Below are 21893 nucleotides of genomic sequence, written 5' to 3' on the forward strand. Positions count from 1 at the left end.
ACCGCTTTACATAACGTTTTTACATGTTAAAATTGTTCTTCGAGGGGAATTAAAACAAGGGAAAAAATAATACATCAGATATTATAACCACTTTAAAAATAAGGCAGGGCTGTTCTTGGTTCAGACGCCGTGTACGCGTATGGAGGAGCTCTACGCATTCTTAACTTGTGTGTTAGATGGAGGTGAGTCGTGAGCTTCACGCTCTGACCACTTTATTCCCCTAGGAAATAGCCCTATGCACTTATTGGACAGGGTCTAGGTTGGCCCCGAAATCGGCCTGAACGCGGAGAAGGCAGGAAGGGTCTTTGTCCACATCGGAAATGAAAGCTTGGCTGTCCCTAGTCATAACACCGAGTGATTATTTTTTAGGCAGTAGGGTATAGGATTGCAGAATCATTAATCTGACTCATAATGGGATCCGCTATGGACTGTTGTGAATATTAACGTTCGATTGCCATAAAAGCGGGAAATTTCTTAAGATGGCTGTCTTCTGGGTTGTTTATAATGTAAACATATGTAGTGTAGAGTTCTCAGTCGGGATACGTATGTGGTACACATTGTTTTAGGAATTAGGCAGTCTAATATGGAAGTGTGGTGGAGAAAAATTGCAAAATACCCAAAACGAGGTAAATGAAAAGCCTTTGGGCTTCAGAATCTTGTCTTTTAGCTATAAGTTTTTTGTGGAATACGTATATAGTTTAGGAAACGTAAAATTACAATGTTAACTTTGAATTTAAAAAGGCACTGTTACATGGAGCAGAGACATGGACATGTTCTGAGAAAGATAAGTAACGTACAAGCAGTTGGGATTAATTTCCTGAGGGCAATAGTGGGAGAAACGAGGAGAGATGGAAACGGGAACACATACATTAGGGTGGAGCTCAGGATGCAGGAAATACAGAACAAAAATCTAGAGAAGTAGGTTGAGATGGTTTGGACATGTTAAAAAGAATAGATGAGCACGGAACACCAAAAATAATATTGAAAATGACAATGAGCTGAAGAATACCCAGGGGCAGACCATGTGCACCTTGCGATGGATAGACGAAGTTAAGGAAAATGTGCAGAGCAGAGGTAGATGAAATGCAAGAATGGGCAGATATATTTGGAGACCTCTGTGAAAATGTCGACCCACGTGTGTGGACAACGAAGAAAGAAGCAGAAGAAGAAGTCAGGCAAACTTTCTAAAATAACTGAATTTTTTTCGTTCCAGTTCTGAACTAAACAAGATTTCAGTTTCAGACGACGGCGAGTATGAAGATGGCTGTCTTCTGGGTTGTTCCGTCGTGTAGTCTGGCAGACGTTTCCGACGTCCTGATCATGCAGGCAGCAAGGACCTCTGAAACGTCAGTAAACTTCTACTAGACCACACGGCACAACAACCCAGAATGTTCATTTCTGAATAAGTTTTATATGATCCTTCACTCACTGTAGGCCAGCTTTAATTTTGCGTATAACACAACAACGTTTCGTCCTTGGGATCTGAGAGCTACGCATTAAATGAGGCAAGAATATAACCAACCGCGCAGTTACGGCTACAGAAATTCCCTCAGGTGACGTAATTCATAGGTCGCTGGATTCTCGTCCACATCCGATACGCCAGCAGATAAACGTTACCTACGTCTCATGACTGTGGGTAAACTAAGCGTGCAGTCGAATATGCATAAGCTTGGTGTCATATGTTCTGAGTGTTTGTTCTATCCATTGCCAGCAGTGGGATATGCGAACTTCATGCGAAGTGTCTGCTTGCTTATTTCATCCCATTACATCAGAGAGCACGTAATTTATAACGAAAATTAAAGTTTAAGTCAGGGAATATAATGATATTAAGTTATATGCCAAAGTGAAATTTTGATGGTTTTAGATGCAAGATAACTTCAGCAGTAATTTCAAAACAGACAGAGGACAATGTTTAAGCCTCTTATTATGACACTGGCTTCAGTTTTATGGAGGTTTCACAGCTGTATTTCTGACGGCTTTAAATACAAATATCAACTTTGGGACTGCTGAGATTTCAGGTTCTCGAGACAGCGAGACTGAAGATGGCTATGTTTTTGGACGTTCGCAGAAATTGACTGATGTTTTAGAGGTGCTTACTGCTTCCATCATCAGGGTGATGAGAAAGTCGCGTGCGAAAGAGGGTGAAGTAGACAGGAGTAGGCCGGACGAGGCAGAAACTATCCCAGAAGGAAGTAATTCTCGAAGTGTCCTATTTGTGAACAGAGATGGAAAGTATTTCATTTAGACTGAGTAGCCGCTGGGGCCGATGGGGATTTGTGGTGAAGAAAATAGAATAGCAATGGTCCTTATAGAAATAGGGCTGGAAGTGGAGACTGGATTGACTTTACTCAGAATAGGGTCCAGTGGAGGTGTCTGGCAAAAACTGTAATTAACCTTTCGGTCGCATGATCAGCTGAGCGACAGTTTGCGTATTCGTATGTTCATATCCTTCCACCGATTTGATGAGACTTTCTGGTACTCAGTTATTTAACCCACTCTTTCATTCAGTCGTCCGATCACGTATCCACGAATTTAATGTAACTTGTGCTTCCGGTAATTCATCAAACATTTGTTCAATTCTGATTGGATTATTTTGTTTGTAGCCTTGCAGTTCGCCCATAAGACCTTTGTAAACAGGGCACTGGATTTGAGGTTCTCACAGCGGTGATGATGTTGATCTTGGTGTTGTGGGTTTTAACGTCGTGTGGTCCTGTAGGCAGTACCATCCTTTCGGAAGAACATAATACCTCAGTCTTCCAAGTCCGATACATGTTGTTAGCCAGAAGTTCAAATCGAGATAGAACTGGACTTGCCATGTGCAGTGGATAAATAAGTTAAAAAATTAGACAAGGGCACTTTTAAGAAGGTGCATCGCGATTTATATCAGCCATAATCGATGTGTCTATATCGATGTCTGTTTCTGTGTGGCTATTATCCTTTACGATCGCATCAGATGTTTTCAACAAAGAAGATACCGCGTAAAACAAAGCAAAAAAGAACTGTTTACTGTTAATTTAAACCCCTGTTTGGGTTTTTAAGAGAATTCGAGAAACGGAGAACGATAGAAGTGGAAACGTGACTGAAGATCGTAAAGATCTAAAAGAACATTTGAAGGAACATTGGGTTTGAGGTAGCGAAAATTCACGAGACAATGCACCAGCCCTTGTTCTGAATCTGTATGTAGCGTGACCGACTGTTTTGAACGAACTGAGTTTGCTTTATGGAGTCAGTAAGGTGGTACTGATTATGAGTCTTCTTACAGTTCTTGGGTTCGCATATTCGCACGCTTCTTATTGTTTAACTCAAGGGTAATTTGTCTTGTATTGTGCATTGAAATGGCATTCTTCACGATAAAACGCGTTAAAACACGTTCATTGCTTTAATATAAGTAGACTAACTACTTCCTCCAATTAAATTTACTTACGCTGTATGAAAAGTGGACTTGAGGTTGAAAGCTAATGGGGGTAATATTTCAACATTAGCTGTCATCACGTTTTGCATATAAAAGGGCGGTCTTTTACTTGTTCATAAATTTCCGTGAGATTCCTCTCGGGGGTATCCTTTCTTCTAAACTTATGTGTTGTTGATTCCACGACCAGAAACTGTTACAGTGAAACGATTTGTATCGTCTGGTTTAAAATTGTTTACTCTCAGAGGCAAACAACTCATCTCCTTTTTTGTGCAGTTCGAATTTATCCTGATATGTACTTTCCTGCTCATTTTCATATTCTGTCATCGTATGCAACTTGTCTCGTAGGAATAACTGAATATGACATTCTTATAATAAAAACGGACTGGTTATTATGAACTTGTTACAGAACATTACGGCCGGATGTCTAGAAATCTCGCGTTGTATTAAAGAAGCCCCAAGTTCAAATCTCACTCCAAAAACTGCCCGACATGATTGTGGTTTTACTCTGTTTCTCCAGGCAAATTCCAGGGTAGTATCTTAAATTAGGTCACAACCACTTCGTTTCACATCCTATCCAGTTCTTTGTTCATTGTTTACTCTGTTATTCAACGCTGTATAATGATATTTTCATAGATTCGGAATATAAATCGCAAATAAATAAAATAATTGAGGGCCTGCTTACATATAATTTAATTCAGACTTCCCTGAAATTAAATATTTACCCCAAGAGCATCTCCGTCTTCTAAATGTACGTTTACTTTATTTATGTTCATATCTCTACGTTCTTTGGTTGTTTTTAATTTAACTCAAATAGAAGTTGTAATGATGACAAAAGGTCGTACTGAATCCTTATGCATTGACGTAATTAATTCACCTAACTCAAGAAGGCGACTTTCGAGGATCCAGTCACATCAGAACCCTGAAGATGGGGACAAAGTTTGTTCCCGAAACGTCGGTTTACTACGGTAACCAGTTGACGCCGCTGATTTCCCGAGAAGAGTTTATTGATTGTACTCGCCACGAAAGTCTCAAATCCTATAATTTCTTTCTTGTGAAACACCAAGCTGTATTACTATATTCGCAAGAACTTGTCAATGGACTCTGTCCTGTCATACCTCCGTCTTAACAATCTGTAACTCTGAGATCCATTTTAATATTACCTTTCAATGTCCACATTTTTCAACATTTATTACGAGTGACGTATATAAAAAGTTCGGGAAGTGCGTGATCATGCCACATCTTTAAAGAACGACGAAATGCAGAGGAATTCTAAAGAATTAAGTAGAAGTGAAGTGCCGAGCCGGACTTATACAGGATGATCTGCTGACCGAATGCAAAACTGTGAATGTGCAAACTTTTACGACAGGCAATTCATAATAACTCTACCTGCTGTAAAACGCGCAGATGAAATTCCGACGTATTGCATTTAATTGTGACGTGCCATGATACAGGCAACAGTGAGTGGAAAATGTAGACGTGAATATATAGAATTGGTTTTAGAACTGACGTGAGATTCCATTTTGGATTGAGACTGAACGGGGTGATCTAGTAGCTGGATTTTATAACAATTGTCAGGCCTTTGTTTTCCTGCTGTATTCCAAATTGTTTTTGTCCGTAAATTTTGTAACTGAAGTGTAAATGTTGTTTCCTGGTGGTGTGGTGAAAGTTGAAGGTCTGTGCATTCGCGCGGGGCTGGGTTTTGAACACAGTTTAACAATTAACACACGCGCGTAATAGTGCTCCATGCATCGGACATGTTCCAACGTTTCACAGTTGGATGCCGTTGTTTGAAAATTGTCTCGACGGGGTGGAAACCGTGGAACTGGCCCGGAAAATGAAACCTGGTCTCGATCACATCATGTCTGACCCACGTGAGAGAGGATCACGGAGCGATGGGAATTCAGTGGTGGAATGTCTCACCTCTAACTTGCTACCGTTTTTATTGTTGTGTTGCATTAGTAGGTGCACGCGAATTTTGGGTCGCGAGTTCAAATTCCGCTCGATCCATAGCTCGATGCAATGTCATAGGATTTAAGGTTTTCACGGCGGTGAGTCTGAAGATGGTTGTCTTCTGGGTTGTTGCGCTGTGTAGCCTGGTAGATGTTTACCAACGTTTCAGAGGTCCTTACTGCCTTCATTATCAGGGCGATGAGTCCCTGATGATGGAGGCAGTAACCACCTCTGAAACGTCGGTGAACTGCGAGACTACACGACGTACTAACCCACAAGACTGCCATCTTTATTCTGGCCGCCAGTAAATTTTCTTGTAACTGTTAAATACTCTTGAATAGAATATCTCGCGATGGTGAAAACCGACTTTGCTGTTGTGAAGTTGGCAGTAGCGACATTTGTGATTTTGAGATGAAGTTTTAACCTGGTGAGAAATTGATAGCGTCCGCCCGTCTCTCTCCTCGGCGAGTCATTACATTTGAAAAGGAAGGAAGTGTTTAATTAATTCTCAAAGAAGTTTATAGAGTGCAAGTTGTGACGTCAGAGCTTCAATAACTGTAAATTGCATGGAAGGATAATATTACAATTATCCAAGATAAATGGGGTGTGTGTGTTGATTGAATTGAATTTGATCAGGTAGGAGTTTGTGGACACGGTAATGAATCTTAGGAGTACGTTAAGCCAGGGAATTGTTTTGAACGGGCAAGTAACTATTAACTTTTTAAGGAAGACTTTCGATTGTGGATTTAATGACCGGAAGTACTAACAAGAGGTACAAGGAACTTAAAATATAAGCTCACAGAGTGAAAAGGTCTATGTTATGGCCCTAGTATTTTGTATGATGATGCAAATTTAAATTCTTTAATCGTTAGAAGATAAAAAGAGACATACCTTTCGGTACAGTACGCAGGGAAATTAAATTCGGTAATATTAATATTTGGCGACTTTCATTACATACTCCGAACGAAAAGAAAGTTTGTGCGAAATTGTTCTTGTATATTGAATATTACGAACCAGGTGGGGTCCGATATTTTCCGTAATGTCCACCATGTTTTATGTATTAGAAGTTTATACCACTAGAAATTCTGCAGAAATGTTGATCTGTAAATTTACTGTTATAACTTAGATCGTATTAACTTACAGTTTTGGGTGGCCGCTTTATTCGAAAGTCAGTGCGTTCAATCCATAGCCGAGTTTTAAATAATTTAGGAATCATACCTCGTATCTGCAAGGTATACTGATCGTGGCTGACAGTCAGCTATTTGTCGGGGAGGAATTTTTGAGCTTGAACGACGAGCTAGTTAGTTCCAATCCATTTATCTGTACGAAATCTGCGTTCTCTATGGATTCCCTTCAAACGCGATGTTTCAGCCTAATGTGACAGCCAACAAGATGATCTGTTTTACGTATGGAAATTACTGCATTTGTCATGACTTTGCAACGAGTCACGGTGACTCTTGGCTTCTATAGGCCTACTTTGTATTCAGGTAGAGCACAGACGAAAATCATGGCTACCGAATTTGAAAATTTCCTTTATTTATGAAGCAATTCAGAGTTTTTTTGTCATCTCATTCTATTCAACTGTGTCTGCAGGGGAACTGCGATTCGAAAATAAATAAGTTTTTTGTTTTTAAACTGAAAATAAGAATTTGTAAATTGTAACAAATCTCCACTTTAGAGAATAAAATAAGCGCATTTACGGGAAGAGACTAGCAAAATATTTTTCTATATAAAAAGAAACGTTTGAACAAGCATGAAATTTTATTTGCTTATCTTGTACTGAAGGCTATGAGGGGACAGTGATACTAATATAAAAACTAAATAGACTTCACCACTTCTGGGGAAGTATAAAACACACACTAGTAAGGAAAACTCAACCGCAAAATTTTAACAATTATACGGTTGTTGAGGCTGGCAATATTCAGAATCGCAGACTTGAAAAGCTTAAATTCTACTGCGCGGTTATTCTAAATTATCAGATTATCACGCTGAGGTGAAGAAACGGAAATTGTGCAGATAATTCTGTGGTAATACAAAAAATATTAAATAAAACAGTCAAAATGAGATAAGTGCATCGGGAATTAGTAGTTGTTAAGAAGGATCAAGTTAAAATCGGGATACATCACTTGAGCACAACAATTTTCATTTATTGACAGTGAAGAACTGATTGAAATACGATACTATTAATACATACACGCCTAACGTTTCTTCTGCTTCTCATGAAGAGTGATATTTAGTGTTTTAACCTTCGTTTCTTTTACACCACAAAATTTTAAGGCGTTTCATTCTTTATGAATTCGATGCATAGTGCATGGATAAAGATTTCGTAACAGCAGTTCAGTCAGAGACCCCCATTTTCTTGCGTTCTGTTTGTGACACTGTGGCATTGCGTATTGGTCGTGTATCGGACAGGTAGTAATTGGTCGGGTTGCAGCTGCGTCTCCAGCTAGCAGCGAGTCTAAATTGGTCCATAAATATTCGAAAGTGTTTTATCTGTTCCTTGCTATTATTGTAATAGACGGTTGCTGCTGAGGTTTGAGGGGCTTTGTTTCCAAATATCGGCAGTGTTTGAAATTGACGAATTTGAATTCGCATCAAGATAGCCCCCTTGCTCACACTTTAGTTCGTTTTTCATTCTTCATTTCATGTTTCTCTTTCGTTCGTGTTCTTTTCTTCTTTATCCCATTCGTTGGTATTATTTCTATTCTTTCATCCTCTCCTCCTGATAAACGGTAATAAAGTGACAAAATATTTCCTGAAGGCTTGTAACAATGGTCGATTCATTATAGGAACACTGTTGGATATTGTCCATTGTCGGAGGCGTATTTGATATGCACGACGTTTTGGGAACTTGCTCTATTCCCGTCTTCAGGTGTCTGGTTGTCATGCTGACACTTTCTCCTATATTATGAGTGACTGCGATCGGGATCGAACCCGAGACCTTTCAAATTGTGGCATAATTTCTACCAGTGGTCAGAAGGCGGGAGTAGAGCCAACTCCCGAAACGCTGTGTTTATAAAAATATACCTTTGAAAATGGACAATGTCGAACAATTTACTTATGAAGAGTAGTGACAAAAGGACACAGAAAAATTCTGATCTTTTAAATGTTTGAAACAGAAGCACAATAACTATTTACGTGGATCATTGCCCTTGTTAATAAATTAATAATTTTCCAGCTGGCAAAGGAATTTCCTTCCTTTCATGAAACCCGATCTTTCATTACCGTGTTCTTAAGAGGCATTCCCTGGCCTCTGTTCTATGCCGGATGAATTCACTCAGCATCTTCCCCGTTTATTTTAGATAAATTTTAATGTTGTACTCTAATCTTCTCCTAAATCTCACAATTGTCCTCTCCCAGTCATTTTTACCTTACAACATTTTGTACAAACCTGCATTTGTCATCGTTCTCTTGCATGCTACATGCCCTGACAATTCATCCTCCTGTATCCTATGTTTTAATTCACATAGAAAGAAACTATATTATCTGACGCGATGCACTCTTTTACTCAAGTACAAAGTTTATGAATGCCTGTTACGTACGTCTGGTTAGCCCTCATCAAAAAAGAAATCTCAGCATTTGCTTTGAAAGGCCAGACCATTGAGCTGTGTTAAGTGGACGTCCTTTAAACAGAGAGCAACTTTAATGTCGTCATTAAACTCAGCAAATAAGCAAGCGAAGCGTGGAAGGTGAAAGAGGGTCGTGGTATCCGAGTGTGATGGCTGTTTGTTTACGGAGGCGCTGATGAGCTCCACAGACTGCTTTGGTTACAGAGCATTGATTCGAAGACTATCCGGGAGTCAGTTTCTGCCGGTGTTTTAAAAATTAAAGCTCTGGAACTGCGTTTTTGTGATGTATTCTGTCTTGTGGGCTGTTGCGCCGTCTCCCTGATCACGGAGGCATCAATCGCTTCTGAAACGTCGGCTAGCTGTTACCAGACTACACGACGCAACAACCCAGAAAACAGCCATCTTCATATTGATTATGTTTGCTGGTAACTTAGGTTTATTTAGTCCGTTAAATCTCATCCGAAGCCGAATTATTAAAGTACGAATTTGATTATCCTGATGAAGAAGTCTTTACCGTTCAGTCTTTCTAGTAGAATGGCTGAATTATAATTGAAACGGACGTCGTGTCAGACACCTATTGAATTTATTCCTGGATTAACATTTTCATCACAACGTTAGACTTGGATTTGGTTTAGATATAGTTTCACGTACTTAGTGGTCAGTGTTTGTAGAGGAATTACTAGCTGGACGTTAAATTATTGCAGAGTCTAATATTTCTATTAAAATAATAAACGAAGATAATAATCAACAAGAGCTCATCTGTTGAATTGTTTTACTACATTAACATTTCCACAATGGTAATAGACTAAAGTATTAATCCGTATTTAGTGGTCTGCGGCTGTGTAATTTTGTTAAAGAAATGTTTCAATAAAATACATATTAAAGTAGTAACTTGTTTCAAAATTTGTGTTAAAAGTAATGCATAAAGGGATAATTTTCGTCTATCCGAAATCCTGTGTAGAAAATTCTAACAACAGTGTTAATCGTCACTAACAGAGTTTCGACTCTTCGGCCCTTTTGCTACCGATTGGAATGTGAGCGTCAGATAACGCATGTATTATTTACGTGTGATGTGTTGGAATAGCAACTCGGTGCTCTGACGGGAGAGCAGCTTGGCAGGAGATGATCACAGCAAAAGTAGAACACAGTGTGTGTATTAAAACAGCCTCCCCTGAGGCACACACGCACACAAGCGGACAATAGGGCAAGCAATGAGATTACTTCGGGTAATGAAGTGAACTATGCCTCCCGCACTGCACGAGGCTAGGTTCCGATGGTTGCCTAGATACGGGTGTCTGCTTTCTTAACGCAAATTAAAGTGATCTGCTTGTCAGGTAATAGGTGCACAGTGTGCTTAAGAGAATCAAGAATTGCAAGAATTATTTAGTTAAATGTACGATGTGAGTTATAAATTTTTGTTGGCTTATTGCATTTTAATAAATTTAATAAGCGGAAAGGGTCTACTGTGTTTTGCATCAGGAGTTTAATACTTGCTTTTCAGTCGTAGTGTCTTCGAAAATGAATTTTAAAAACCTTAATATAATTCAAATGTGATTCACTGAATAGATCCTCGATTTCATATTTCTCTGTACCTTGCAGGAGGTGCGTTACTACAGTAAACGCATTGTGGGAGGTCGTGTGTGCCAGTTGGCGATCTGCATTTCTTTTTCTGTGGGACTAGTGAAAGGAATTCAATAAAGTCTCGTATCTGGCATTGTCATATGTTGGAGCCGTGGTTTACGTTAGGTCATAGAATTTCGTCTGTTTTCTCAAAAGCAGCTTATCGTACACAATATTAGTATATCTTATTCACATCTGTAACTTTTATTCTAACCATCATTTGATATGGAGAATATTAATTGCATTATAGTCTTAATCGTAATTGTGTTATATGTATGTTCATGTAACACTTACGTGTAGGACTTGGTTTGCGTCCAACCATGGCCACGCTGTAGGTTACGTTGTACTTCCTGGCGAGTGTGTACTGCGGTCTTGCTTTGTGGTATGTCGCCAAAGTTGCCAGCACTGTGCTGTTGTATTTTCGCTGCCGGAACGTAGAATGGGGTAACAAAATTCCGAACGTTACGCGTTTTAAATACCTTTGTAGCATTCCAGATTTACGCATGCCACTGCCAATTCTGCTTTTGGGAGCTGCTGTGTTCACTGACACCAATAGTGCCAACAGCACCAAAACAATCCGAACTTTCACCATCGTTATCACGTGACACTTTCATTCAGTTCCTGAGCCGTTTAAATTTCCTTATATCACGACTTAGCCATGATTCTTGAGACTTTTATTCAAGTACAGTGTATTCCTGTTGCCTGTTCACATTATTTACAATACATTATTTATCAAAAATTCTGGAATTATTAAAAAGGGCATGTTAGGGGTACCTAAGAAACAAAATGAGGATCTTAATAACCTACACTCTTCACTTTGTGTTTCGGGAGATTAAATCACTGAGTTTGAGGTTTGTGAGGTCTGTAGTACGCATGGAGGAAGCATTACGTACACGATTTTGGTCGGGGAGACTCAAGGGAACAAACCGCTTGGGAATAATAGGCGTGGCTGAAAGGATAATATAAATGAAATAGGGTGTGAATATAAGGATTGGTTTTAGTTTTGTGATCAATTGTTTTCCATAAAACTAACCATTTTCTAACTAACTGCATTCGGTTCTTCTCAGATAATGTGTTTCTCCTTCATAATTATTAATACCTTAGCAACCCCGTTACGTATTTTCCTTATATATATATGTATGTGTGTGTGTGTGTTTTATAGGCAAAATACAATACCCTACTCATTGTGGAGGTGAAAATATTTTGCTCCCCTGATAATTATTTACTACATAATAAGCATTTGCGTTACAGCATTTATCATAATATTTATGTTGAATAACAGTGAACTTAATAAACGACATATTTTTGTTCAGTGGCGTTTTTTATTCCTTATAGAGCATGTAATTTGTTTCGTATGGAACTTGAACGAGCCAGTAATTAACTTAAGTATATAACACTCAGTGTTGCACTGTATAATATAAGATATTACTTTTAACGAAATAAAATAAAGCCTTGATCAATCTTTACGTTCTGTGAAATGACCAGGAATTTGATGAAGTGCCTTTATAAAATAATTATATAGTAATCAAATGCATCATATTTTATACTTCGTTTACGACAGGAGGGCGCTGTATAGAGTATCTTAATTACTAGGATACCAGGATTTCGTACGAGGCCGTAACACTCACAATACGAGTGACGACGTACGACTCGAGTGCATAAATGGTTTAAGAAACGTTTTGTAAAACACTGTCTTTTAACCTAACCTTAGGTCGTTGTTTCACTAATGCCAGCCGAGGTCTTTTTGTTGTGAAGCAATGGGAATTTTTGGGGAAAAAAAGAACCGCGACGGATAGACAGACAGACGGGCCAATAAGGTGTTACTTTCTCAAAAAGAATAATACATGCTATTTTATTTATTTATTTTTATTTTATTTTACGGATGTTTGATTAGTTCAGATTATGTAGCGTAGAGTAATGGAAATATTAGTGAATAATGAATTGGAAAGTGTTCGGAAGCAAACGGTCATAGTCTTATTTAACGTACTACTCTGGCTATGTTATAACCATTACAGATGTTAACCTACAAGTTGTCAGCAAGGCTCTTTAAAGCTTAACGCTGTATTATCTTCGCAGTTGTTAGGGGTATCGATAATAAAACACGAAATGGAATGTAAACGTTTTGGTAACTCCAGAATGCAAATGGAACTTTAATGTGTTTATTTGCTTCAAAATAAATTAATACATTATAATATTATTGACTCAAGGGACTTTGAACCCACAAGAATTGCTTTAAGCGTTTTCTTTTTCGTATTAAGAATAAAAATGAACGCTCAAAAAGGAGGTTGCGACTAAATTTTAAGCTTTGCAGCGGTTCTGTGTGGAATGTTTGAATTGGAGAGGTCTCTTACCTTGAAGGCAAAATTAAACATGCAGTTGTGGTTAGTTCAAGTTTGAAACATCTGAAGTTCACTTTGTTTGTTTTTGTAGACGGATCTTTCAAGCAATTATTTCATGGCAGCCAAACGCTGTTTGGTCCATGAAGGGAAATTACGTAACTCAATTACTTACTAGGGGCAATGAACGAGGCCTGCTTTGCTGTCCGCCGGAAAAATGTTTGCCTTCTTACTTTGTGATACGAAAGTATTTACTCGCCTGCCATCTCACTAGAATTGGTACTTTTTGTGCGACTGAATCAAATTTTAAATTAAATTAATTCGTTACAGTCAGAATAACGTTGAAGTAGGGATGGAAGTTTCTTCCCCCCATTTTAGAGAACATTCCAATATTCGCTTACATTAAAAAATCTGTTGTGTATACAAAATCAGAGAAAAATAATTAATTGCAACTGGTTTAAATATGGCTTCAAATATCTGTAACGGAGCTGTTAGTCCGAATAATAAAATACTTTTTAAGAGCTTTACTCTTCTTGATCGGAAAGTACAGACGTACTAAAATATTCAGCCATTGTCAGGATAATACAAGCGAACTTACAAGAGCCCCCCTCCTGAAATAAACAAATTCTGTCTACATAACCTATCTTGTTTCATTACCGTTAATTTGAAAACAATCGTTCAATTATTGTCTGCACCTTCCAAGTGATATATTCCTTTTATTTTATCCGACTAAAACTTTTGAATGCATTTTTTTATCTTTCCTATGCGATCTCTTTTATCACATAAAACTGAATCGGATGGCCTTAATAATACTTGGTGAATAGCACATATAATTACATATATGAAAAATAATAATAATTCTAGCCTATTATTACTATTACTTTATGTTTGTGACAGCTGATATATTTATTCGGAGTCGTTTTGGCTATAATGAGACCCTCTGAGTTATATATTATTTTTACAATATCTAAATTATTTACGTACCTTTATCATTGCTTTAATAAAACTATTTTGAAAAGTTTATCATGTAATTTAATGTACCGCAAAATGAATAGTATGTAACGTGACTTCTAATTTGATTTGCTGCGAAAAGGGTATATTCAGGAATAATTGAAGAGATTTCTCGGATGGAAGTTTCTAAAGCAGCTTGAAATGGACCAATTCAAGAAATGTTCTTTTCAGCTGTTGCTGTTTAGTCTGAGAAATGCGGTTTTGTCTTCATAAACTCAGGGTTCTATTCGCTTCTATCTAAAAGTTTTTACTGCATCGGAAAGAGCTGTAGCAGAGATTTAACTGATACGTATTTTTCAGCAGTTTTTTACGCTGAAGCTCAGCATATATAAGCCATTTGACCCGGAAACTCCCGAGATTGAGGATGTGCAAAGTGACCAACACTAGCGCAGAAAAACAGAGATAGAAGACGTATGTTTCACGCTTGAAGTAAATGAATAATTTATACACCAACTTCTGGGAAGCTGATTTGCTCACGAGGGCACGTGACAGTAGATGCACACAACGCAATTTAAACCTTTTTTCGATCGTGATCTTTTGTGTTGTGCTGTTTTGTGGGTGATAACCAACTTTCCGGGAGAACGTATCGGTTTTCAAGGTTGAAGTGTTCATGAAGGTATACCATACGTTGCTTTGAAACGTTGGTAATCATCTTCAACGCTTCAAGACATCACAGCCCAGACGAACACGTAAGAATATCGAATATCTAATTTAACCATTCACTGGTAAGGTGTACTGTGCGGAGTACAAATATTTCTCATATATTTCTTTACTTCATTCATGCACCGTAGGTACATATCTATTGTTGTGGAGCTGATAGTGGCGTAAGTAACACTTGTGTAACACTATAGGCGCATGTATGATCGTCCTTGTGCAAGTTAAATGTATCATCAGCAGCCTTCCACATTTCAGGCCTAGTGGTCAATTATGGCCTCATGCCAAGGTTTGTAGGGTCTCTCCGAAGATCGTCCATTTGATTGGTACCCTAAGCGAGAATTTGGAAAGGGATTCTTGAGCAGGGCGTTCGGAAAACATGCGATTTGCAGTTAGCTTTTAAATTACGTCAAGAAAGTTGACAAATGAAAATGTTAGAATTCAATGACCTCCATATTCTACGCTTTACACGAAGTTGAACTGCTGTCGGGAAATTGACATCGGTTTTACCGATCGTCACGGCATAGCGGTTAGGACTCACGATTCGTATTTGGGAGGTCCCTAGTACAAAACTAGGCTGGCTATCGTGACTGAGGTTTTTCATCATTTCCATTGGCCCTTCTCTGGAAATGTCGGGATTGTATCTTAAATTAGACCGCGATTGGTTTTTCCCCATAATCTTTCCACTTCATTAAACATTATTTGACGCGGGTCTACTGAAAGTGTTATTAAACAAACCAAAAATGAACCAAACTCACATTTTATAAAACATGGTGTACTGGACCGATACGGGCTAAAATAAAATTATTCCATTGATTTTCGTGTTGACCTCCGATATGAAATTGTATATAAATCCGACGAATAATTTAGTAAATGGGACATACACAGGAATAGGCACATAAGACCTCCCGTAATGCCTTAAATTTCTCGTGAAAATATGTCGTAAAAGCCAGATTATGTAGTTGTCAGGATTTCTAAACACATATATTGGTGCCGATATATAAACAAATTATAATGTATCTCCCACATTAAGATGTTGTTAGCTATGTTTGTTTAATATATTGATCTGTGTATCCGTATTAGCACTTGTAAGAATTATTGCCCTCTCGACGCTCAGTATTTATTGTGATATATCGCAAAATGTTTGTTTTGGCTGATGAATTGTTGTAAAATTTAATCCTATTTTAATATGATGCATATTTAGGGTGGGATTAGATACTTATACAAAACTCTGTGTTACTTGTACTGATCGATGCATGGATATCAAACATTTACAGAACACATGACCGATATCTGTAAAATAGTGGTTTTAAACTTTTTTCCCCCACTGATAGGCCCCTCAACATATATTGTTCAGGTAAGATTTGAGGTTCTCACGGCGAAGAGTATAAAAATGGCTGTCTTTTGGGTTGTAGCACAGCAAGGACATCTGAAACGTTGGTAAATTTTTACCAGACTATACAACGCTACAACCCAGAAGACGGCTCATCATCTAATTTTCTAAACAATCGAACTTCATTAGATGTTGAAGTGTCTACAAACTCTGAACAACTTTTCAACAGGGATTCCCCCCAGAAAACATGCAGTCCCACACAATTTTGCAAGGTTGTACGCGGGCCGGAAATAAGGTGTAGGCGGTCACAGTTTGAACTTCCCAGTGTGCTGGGTGGGTTGATTTCACGACTTGGGAAGCCAGATATTCATAGGATTTGCAGTTGGTTGAAATTTAATCTCCTAATACACAACTGATAAATTACTTAAGAATAATTTTTCTTTGTATGAATGCGGGTACAACTGTAATTTATGAAATAATTAATGTTTCTAATTGAAAACTAAAAATGTATTAATAATATAAAGATTACACCATTGGTTTAAAATTACTCGTTGTTTTGAGATTTTTAAATTTTCAAAATATTAATGTAGTGTTTCTCATCTATTTATATTGTAAACATTTATATGACGCATGTCGTTCAGTCAGTTATGAAAGAGCCTCAGATTCCATCCCGAACTGTTGATATATTCAGAATCATGTTTTCGTGGCTAAAATATTTTAGGTTCGATTTACTGAGAACTTTTACCATCATACGTTATAAACGTTTGCACGAGAGCTTCGATATGAATTACATTTCCGGCTTATATGTATAGACCTACATTTCGTTTGTTTTTGCTAATCTATTCCCGGCTATTGTTTCGCGTGTCAATATAATTTCGTTTTATTTTCTATTTCGAGGTCACATCTCGAAACATCGATTTTTGGTGGAAAATTCAACAATATTCAGCTAAACGTTACTGAGTATGAAACAGTGGAAGAAACCACAGCAAATTGAGGGTGAAACATGGCTGTAGGGCGTCTGTTGCCTTCATCCTGTTACACACTTCTCCGTTGATAAGCATCGGAAGCAGGGTGCAATTAAGCAATATTAATTAATTAGTTGTTCCGTCTGTAGGCAAAAGAAGAGATTTTGTAACTGCAGCAGGTTGTTATAACGATTTATCGCAACATATGCATATCTACAGTGTAGAATGTCTATTAAAAGTGTCCCGTCCTTCCGTCTGTCTATAAGCATGAAACAACTAAAGTATGGCTGAACGAATTTTCATTAAATATGATGCTGGTGAGTTTTGATAAAATTCTTTTATGCATTTTCAAATTTTGCCTCCATGTGATAAAAACAGCGGGAAATTTGAGACTTTCACGCGTTCTTGCACTCCGAAGTTAGTGGGCGATGAATGCCGACCGGAAAATTCCCTGCCCATTCACCCAGGCCAAAGGTCATATTGTGATTTCACTATTACAAATTCATCTTCAGTTTTTATTTTTATTATGTTTTGTTTAAGGACGCCTTCAGTTTCTCACATTATATAGCGTCAAATGAGAGGATGATTAGTGAATAATGAAGTGGGGAGGATGTGGAAGGAAGCGGTTGTGGTCTGATGTAAGGCAGGCTTGCTAACCCGACACACCCTGCCCACATCATCGGAGCCATAGCCCTAACGATGATGGAGGCAGCAAGTCCTTCTAAAACGTCGGTCAGTATCTACCAAAATGTACGGTGAAACGTCCCAAAAGACAGTCATATTTACATTCATTGCTGCGATAACCTGAAATCTCACCCGATGGAGAGACCTTCGTTCGGGTCATGTTTTGCAGCATGACTGCCGTACAAAGTCTAGGCGGTGAAAATGACGATGTTTTGGGTTGTGAAGCCGTGTAGACGAGAAAGTAGATACCATCGTTTCTGAGAATCATACTGTTTTCATCTTCAGGGCTTACTAAAATTTCAGTCCTGAAGATGGAGACAGCATGTAATTTCAAAATGTTGGTATGCACCTACGAGTCTGCACGGCGTCACAAACCAAAAGGACCAGATAGATAAATGACCACTGAAACTGGCCATGTGGAATTTGGTACTGGGAAAATTGAATGGATGCAGGGGCTACCACTTTTTAGACTTGGATTTAGGTGGGAGAATACGCTGATATTAAAAAAGATATCACAGAAACAAGTTAGGTTGTGAGAGTGTGAACTCGCTTCTTGTGGCTTACGATAGGCATCTCTGGCGGTGTCTTGCGAACCGCGATTGACCTCCGGGTTCCACAGAACGAGAATTTGTAGACTGAGCGACTATCAATGTTTCAAGACAAAGGACGATGGTCCACGAAGTTCGGCAAAATTTTGGTGAATAATATCTGTAATACCTGTTTTGTAAATAAGTTATTTGCGAGTGTGTAAAAGAATTAATTCACGTATCTAAATAAGTTTTAAGTTAACTATCCAGATTTCGTTGGCAAAGGTTAAGAAGAGATTCTTTTATCTCCGTTACATTTAAGAAGATACTTTTGCAATGATAATAACTCATTCATCATAAAACATGTTTTGGAATAGACAAGTGCTGGATTTAATCATTAAAAAGCGGCCTACTTTACGTAGGAATTAGAACTGAGCAAGCCTTAGCAGAAGATGTAACGACATGCCATGTAATTTTAAACCACTTATACACCAGGACGCTTGTTGATATGGCGCACATTTATTTCACTGTCACAACGCACAAACTCGTAGTTGATCACCCGAAAGTCAGGCCAGAACTGAGCAGTCCATGTTTGTTGCGGGAGGCCGGCAGCTGAAGCACTTGTTGCGCCATCTGTGCGCGATGTAACGAGATTGACACTACCACTACGAAACGACAGTAAGCTGTATTGCGCATGCCTGAGTTCGGTGTTACCTCTTCAATTACACACACAAACACATGTCACATCTCTGATTATGTTTTGTTTGTGTTTGTTCAGCTGTGATTATACATATTTTCCTTCCATAGCCTTCCGATGTCGAGGGCGATGATATGTTTATGAACCATAATAATTGCGTAAATGCAAATTAATCCCCTGTTGTATTTCATAATGACCCTTCCTCAATTTTCTGTTACATTTTCATGTCGATCAAATCTTAGATCTTTGCAAGGAAAAGTAGAAGGACAAATTCAGTTTTATTTTATCTTAAAAGCTGAATTGGCAGCACTGAATAAGATGGTGGTTGTAAACAATATGAATCTTCGTGCAGTCTGTGTAGCCCTGATGATGGAGGCAGCAAATACCTCTGAAATGTCAGTAAACTTCTACATGTCGCTACAACTCGCCGTTGTGAGAACCTCAGATCCTGTTTAGTAAATGAACGGATTTAGAATGGAAGGTTTGTCGCTTTTGCTCAAACGAAAGACCTCGGAGTTTCTTGAAGACTGTTTTTCCTTAAAAGGTGTAAAACCGTACGTGGCATTTCCTTAGTGTGCATATTTAGTGCTTTTCCTTATTAATAATGTATTTAAAAAGCGAGAACTAACGAGGAGTTAGAAATTTCTGGAATAATTCTTTCACGTTACGCGAGGCGTCTTGTTTTAAAGTAGGCCATTATCTTTTCTTTCTCTCCACAGATTCATAATTCATGAAGTGAACTTCGCAATTTTTCACAGATTTACCAAGTTTGCAGACAGCAGAATCAAAAGCCAAATTGCATTTCCTGCTTCTTGAATTGGTTTCCCCATTATAACTTGCTCAATGTCAGAAGTTCGTGAGACAGAAATGTTATGATTCTGGGATCGAACTTCATGGAGTAATGGACATAACTGCCGCCTCCTTTCGGGAGTTACTTGGTTCGAATCTGAGGCAGGAAACCGGCTATTGCAACTAAGAATTTCGTGTCTTTCTCAGTGAATTTTCTCCCACATTTTTACCAAAATCACAATTACAAACTTCGTCTCGCCTGTGATTCACGTAATTATTATCTGTGCAATTGGCAGCTTTCTATATGAAACCAAGAAACATTAATGAAATCTGAACATTTAAAAACTTTATTATACAGCCTTATATATATATATATGCAGCATATTATTCTATTCTGCATACTAAACAGTTAGGTTCGTAGTAAATGAAAAGAGTTCAAAATAAACATTTCATTTATTTGCATTAAATCTTGTTTGTGAACAATAAAAATGCCGATATTACATTAAAGAAATTTTGTATGTTTGTCTCTCCTCCGTCTTCTCCTGCTCTGCCATCGTTTGTCTAATCATTCCTATTCGTATTTTTGTTTTCTTCTATGTCTTACTATCCTTTTTATAATATTGTTTTCGTTTCTCGCTTTTCTGTTTCTTCTTCATGTCTTTATTGTAAGTAAGAAGTAATAAGAGGTGATTTCTGTTAATTAAATTTTTGTACCACATGACCACAAATTGATGAGTCGTTCAGTTATTCTCTGTGTTAACTGGCAGCGGTGTGCATCACGTAAAGTTACACAAAATTTACTCCGTGATTCTCAAATCCAATTGAATTAATTAATTAATAAAATCCTGTTAATCTCTGAAATAACAAACAACCGACATTACATTTAATTAAGTTACTGAATGTGGATGGTTTTGCGGGATAACTGATTAAAAAAAGCTGATGCTAATTAATTATAGAATTGAAACTTGTATATTTAATTTTCAGCAAACAGTCCTACATAAGAATACCTCTATTTAATTACGACTGAACTCCACCAGCTATGTTAGAAATTCATTCTTTACTGACTTATTTAACAATTTGTGTTCCATCTCTCTAGGTTATGTATCATCAGATGGCAGAATTGGAAAGGACGTGGAAGTATGAGATTTTGGCCTATTTTAAGGTAATATTATTACATATTACAAAGACAAGATGGTCTTAAATGGAAGGAATTCGTAAGTTATATGAAACTCCTTCCAGAATTTCAAACCTTATTGTTTGGTGGATGGCTGTCTTCTGGGTTGTTAGACTACACGGCGCAACAGCCCAGAAGACAGCCATCTTCGGACTCACTGCCGTGGAAACCTCAAATCTTACTCATGTCTGGTGTTGGACAAATAGCGGACTTAATATGGACATGCCTTTGCTTTGGAAACGGATTGGGCTAAGAAGATTGTAAGGTCTGATTAACTTACATCCTACCGATTCATACTAATGTTGTATAAGTAATAGTTTGTAAATGAAAATGTTAATCATTGCGAACGAATCTGAAGTAAAGAGAAGACGAGATAATTTTTTGAAGCTGTTAATATATAAATACTAATATTTATTAAGAAAATCAAACCGAACGAGGCACTGAATGTCCAAGAACAGTTCACAGAAACGAAATAATGTAAATGAATTAAGAAGTTTTTCTACTTTATTCACGTACAAAATTAGTCTTTTGCTACAAATATTTTATGAACCTTGTTTTTCATCAGTCAACTGCAAATCAAAGTATCAGTTAATTTGTTTTCAAGGCGGTGAGGATGGGAATTTTTTTTTCTTTGGGTTCTGACGCAGGCTTGAAGGTAGGTACTATTCTTTTGGAGAAACATGCTGTCTCTATCTTCAGGGCTGGAGATGGACAGAATGTCTCCAAAACGAAGTCCACACGGCGTCACAACACAGAAAAATAGCATCATCAATCAGTTAACTGAATTTTACATTATTTTCTAAGGACATATGCTTTATTTATTATCGATACTGAAAAGGATTTCCTCTAAAATTTACTCACTGGGCGACATGACTTTTGCCTTAGTGGGTTTGACTTTATTCCGCTCATGTCGTGGGCGCTGTTATTACACTCAGTTCTTCTGCTTTGTATCTTTGAGCGAATGCTGAAATATGTTTACTAATTCAGCACATCTAGCACACACAAAGGAGACTTGACATGCATACAAAATTGGATCGGCAAACCACATGCTGAGACGCTATATTTGAAATCGCAGCGTATATGAGGGCATAATGTCCTTATTAAAATGGCTCCTCAGCAAAAATGTTCTCAAAATGTGAAATGGAGGGGTGTGAAATTTGGTCTCATCCCGA

General features: G+C 37.9%; 1 protein-coding gene across 3 annotated transcripts in view; it reads right to left on the bottom strand.

Moving 5' to 3' along the window:
* Nucleotides 1-18672, bottom strand: part of LOC110834473 (glutamate receptor ionotropic, NMDA 2B) — an 80829-nt gene extending 62157 nt beyond the window's left edge. The window contains exons 1-2 of one of the 3 annotated variants that reach the window (XM_087350252.1): nucleotides 18099-18672; nucleotides 10846-11292 (exon numbers count right to left, since the gene is read on the bottom strand). In XM_087350252.1, coding sequence (XP_087206378.1) covers nucleotides 10846-11143 — 298 coding nt within the window. In that variant the 5' untranslated portion in view covers nucleotides 11144-11292; nucleotides 18099-18672. The remainder of the gene's footprint in view (nucleotides 1-10845; nucleotides 11293-18098) is intronic. The other 2 variants (XM_087350253.1, XM_087350251.1) reach the window with 2 other exon arrangements.
* Nucleotides 18673-21893: the final 3221 nt, after the last annotated feature.

The sequence above is a fragment of the Zootermopsis nevadensis genome, unplaced genomic scaffold (genome assembly GCF_977971745.1).
Source record: "Zootermopsis nevadensis isolate Lab colony 2312 unplaced genomic scaffold, Znev_1.0 Znev_ptg000017l, whole genome shotgun sequence".
Classification (NCBI taxonomy): Eukaryota; Metazoa; Arthropoda; class Insecta; order Blattodea; family Termopsidae; genus Zootermopsis; species Zootermopsis nevadensis.